The sequence below is a fragment of the Pecten maximus genome, unplaced genomic scaffold, assembly GCF_902652985.1.
Source record: "Pecten maximus unplaced genomic scaffold, xPecMax1.1, whole genome shotgun sequence".
Lineage (NCBI taxonomy): Eukaryota > Metazoa > Mollusca > Bivalvia > Pectinida > Pectinidae > Pecten > Pecten maximus.
In genome coordinates, this window is record NW_022981632.1 from 5,299 (window position 1) to 8,204 (window position 2,906).

General features: G+C 41.4%; 1 protein-coding gene across 1 annotated transcript; it reads right to left on the minus strand.

Annotated features, from left to right (window-relative positions):
* Window positions 1-520: 520 nt before the first annotated feature.
* On the minus strand, window positions 521-2,488 carry LOC117320166 (E3 ubiquitin/ISG15 ligase TRIM25-like). The gene has a single exon (XM_033874829.1). It carries the CDS (start codon window positions 2,486-2,488, stop codon window positions 521-523), a length of 1,968 nt encoding a protein of 655 aa, XP_033730720.1.
* Between the last annotated feature and the right edge of the window lie 418 nt (window positions 2,489-2,906).

The window sequence follows — 2,906 nt, forward strand, 5'->3', positions numbered from 1 at the left end:
AGGTGTGTAACACAAAATTAGACGATAACTAATTACACATGATTCTGCATATGATAATAAAATTAGATAATATAAACTATAAACACCTCAAACACGAATGCTCAATTTCATAGAGACAGTTCAGCTCCTTATATTGTATCCAATCCACACCTTATTGAGACAAAGGGATGCTGTTAATAGTATCATATTTACAACACAACCTTATACAAAATAAAATCAGTCCACAACTAATAAACATTGACTTCGAACTAGTGATATCAAGCACAAAATGAAATGGAAATTCTTTATGATTAGGATTAAATAATCATCACAGCAATGATTTTACATTTCCTTTAATTAAAGGAATAGTTAATCAATGTTTAATTGGAACCCGACGATTTCGGCGATGGTTTATCAGTTGAAGTTTGATATAAAATACTGTTATTACTGTTTTAAGTCATAACATGTCACAATGCACTTCGATTGTGATGGTAAACGTATACCCCAAGTGATCTGCTCGTGCTTGTGTCTGTTATTAACATTAGTAAAGCTCAAAGACCCGGATATGGTTGTCATTAAAATTAGTGGACACAAACTTGTCACCATTTACAGATATTGCCCATGGATCCACCATACCGTCCGATGACGTCAGTAGTTCCCTGACGTGTGTCCCGTCCCCAGACATCTGTATGACGTTGTCTGAACTATAACCACACACGTAGATGTTCCCCTCCCTGTCTACGTCTATTCCCCTAGCACCACTCACGACGCCAACCTTCATCACGTCCGTGTGACCTTTATCAGCCGACAGTCTGGACACCGTGACGTTTCTCGGGATGTCGTTACTGACACTGACGAGTGTGTCTCCCTTTACTGGGTCATGTGTGAGTGACCAACATGTACTGTTATACTGATGTAACAATTCAGCCACGCCGTCCTGTGTTACACTGTATACTCCTCCTCCATCTGTACCCACGATAAACCTCCCGTCTGTGTGTGTTATACCATAGCAGGCCTTACCGTTTGACATCCTGATCTCAGACGACAGGGAGAGTTTTGATGCCTCGACTTTCACGACACGTATACCACCAGGACTGTAGACAGCGACCGCCACAGTGTTGTTGTCCACCAGACACACATCATGGGGACGTCCTCGAATGGTCAACTCGTCCAGGAACTGTCCTTTGTCTGTAAACAGCTTCAGCTTATTGTTGTCGGTATCACTTACCACTATTTGATCACATGGAAGGTACACAACACCAAGGACACAGCAATTATATTTATCCGACGGAACCTTTATGTTGAACTTTCCGATTTCCTTCACTTTGCGTTCTAACAAGGGTGGTTTTATATCACAATGATTGCCAGGGAAACGTCGTGGTTGTTTCTCGATGATGATCTTTCCCATTGCGTCATCCCCAAGGTTGCCGAGTCCACTAATAACATGATGTTTAATGTTGACGGACGTGTACGACTTTCTCATCTCCGTGATCATGGTCTTACATGACTCCACCTCTGCCTGTCCTCTCTGGTACAACACTATCGTCTCAATGTGGTCATTTCCCTCTACGGCGGTAACGGACGACTTCATGGTATTTAACATACTATTCATCAGACGTTCACACTGCCGTAATGACGCCTCCATGTTTATCTTCTCTTCTTTGAATGACGCGATCAACTTGTCTGTGACGTCCTTCTGTAGCGTGTTTAGCCGTTTATCGACCTTTTGACGTAGATCGGTGATACTCTGTAGTGCGATTTCGTGGTTCTGTACCAGAGTTTGAAGTTGCTCGTTAAAGTCCTTAACTATTAAGTCAAAAACTTCCGTGTTTTTCTTCAGCATGTTTTGCATGTCTGCCAGCTGTGATCCATCTTTTAATTCCTGAAAATAGTCTATCGCTGTTGTCACCACTTCACAACGCCTGTGATCTTTGAAAACGCATATCTGGCATCCTAATAGTTGATGGTCCTCGCAATACCAAACTTTTTTCTCATCGTGTTGGTCACATCGAGGGACTGACTTTTCCTGTATTGGTCGCGCGCCGCCATATCCGGTTATATCCAAGATGTCACAGTCACTGTGTATGATATCATGATGTTGTATCTTACAAGTCTCACAAAAATTCTCGCTCATCTTTTTGCAGCAGAATATGGCTGGAGTAGTCATGTGACCTTTTGTCTGACAGGGTTTGCAGTACAGCAGTTCAGACGATCGTTCCTTGAGCTGAATGAGGTCCTGTATCACAGCGTTAGTTGGGAACTGTTCTGCCCATTTATCCTTAGATTCCACAGGATTGACAGGTGGGGTCACCCTCCTACAGACAGGACAAGGGAAGGATGTTTCTGACACCATCTTCCCTGACAACTCCTTTGTGATGTATGTCCCGAGACATTCCTGACAGAAGCAGTGGAGACAGGGTAAGGACTTGGGTTTCTGAAGTCGCTCCAGACAGATAGGACATTCCAGTAAGTGTAAGTCCAGTTCTGGAGGGTGTCCACCTTCGGCCATTGTGAGGGTCAACACTGAATAAAGAGAAATTGTACAATAATAATGTCATATTACACACAGCTTTTATAATTAAATCATTTAACGGACGGGAGCGCTGTTGAATAAATATTCCAGTTTGCTCTCCTTTCTGTTATGTATTTTCTTTTCTGTGAAAATACAGGCACACCCTCTTGTTTTTATCTCTACAGAAAGCTACAATTCATTATAATTGACTTGATGACGTCATTCATCGATGACGATGCAGTTGTTTCACACATAGACAACCTATATCGGACGATGGCACAGCATTGATGCCTACTGAATCCAGATATGTGGTTTATTGAAATAATTATGATCATTTTTGATTTTTTTTTAATTTCATTTCGTAATTCTAGCTACATAAAACAATAGATTGATTGATATGAAAAATTTATTTCAA

Coding starts and splice junctions, on each gene's coding strand:
- LOC117320166 (XM_033874829.1), bottom strand. CDS start 2,488: ATGGCCGAAGGTGGACACCCTCCAGAACTGGACTTACACTTACTGGAA.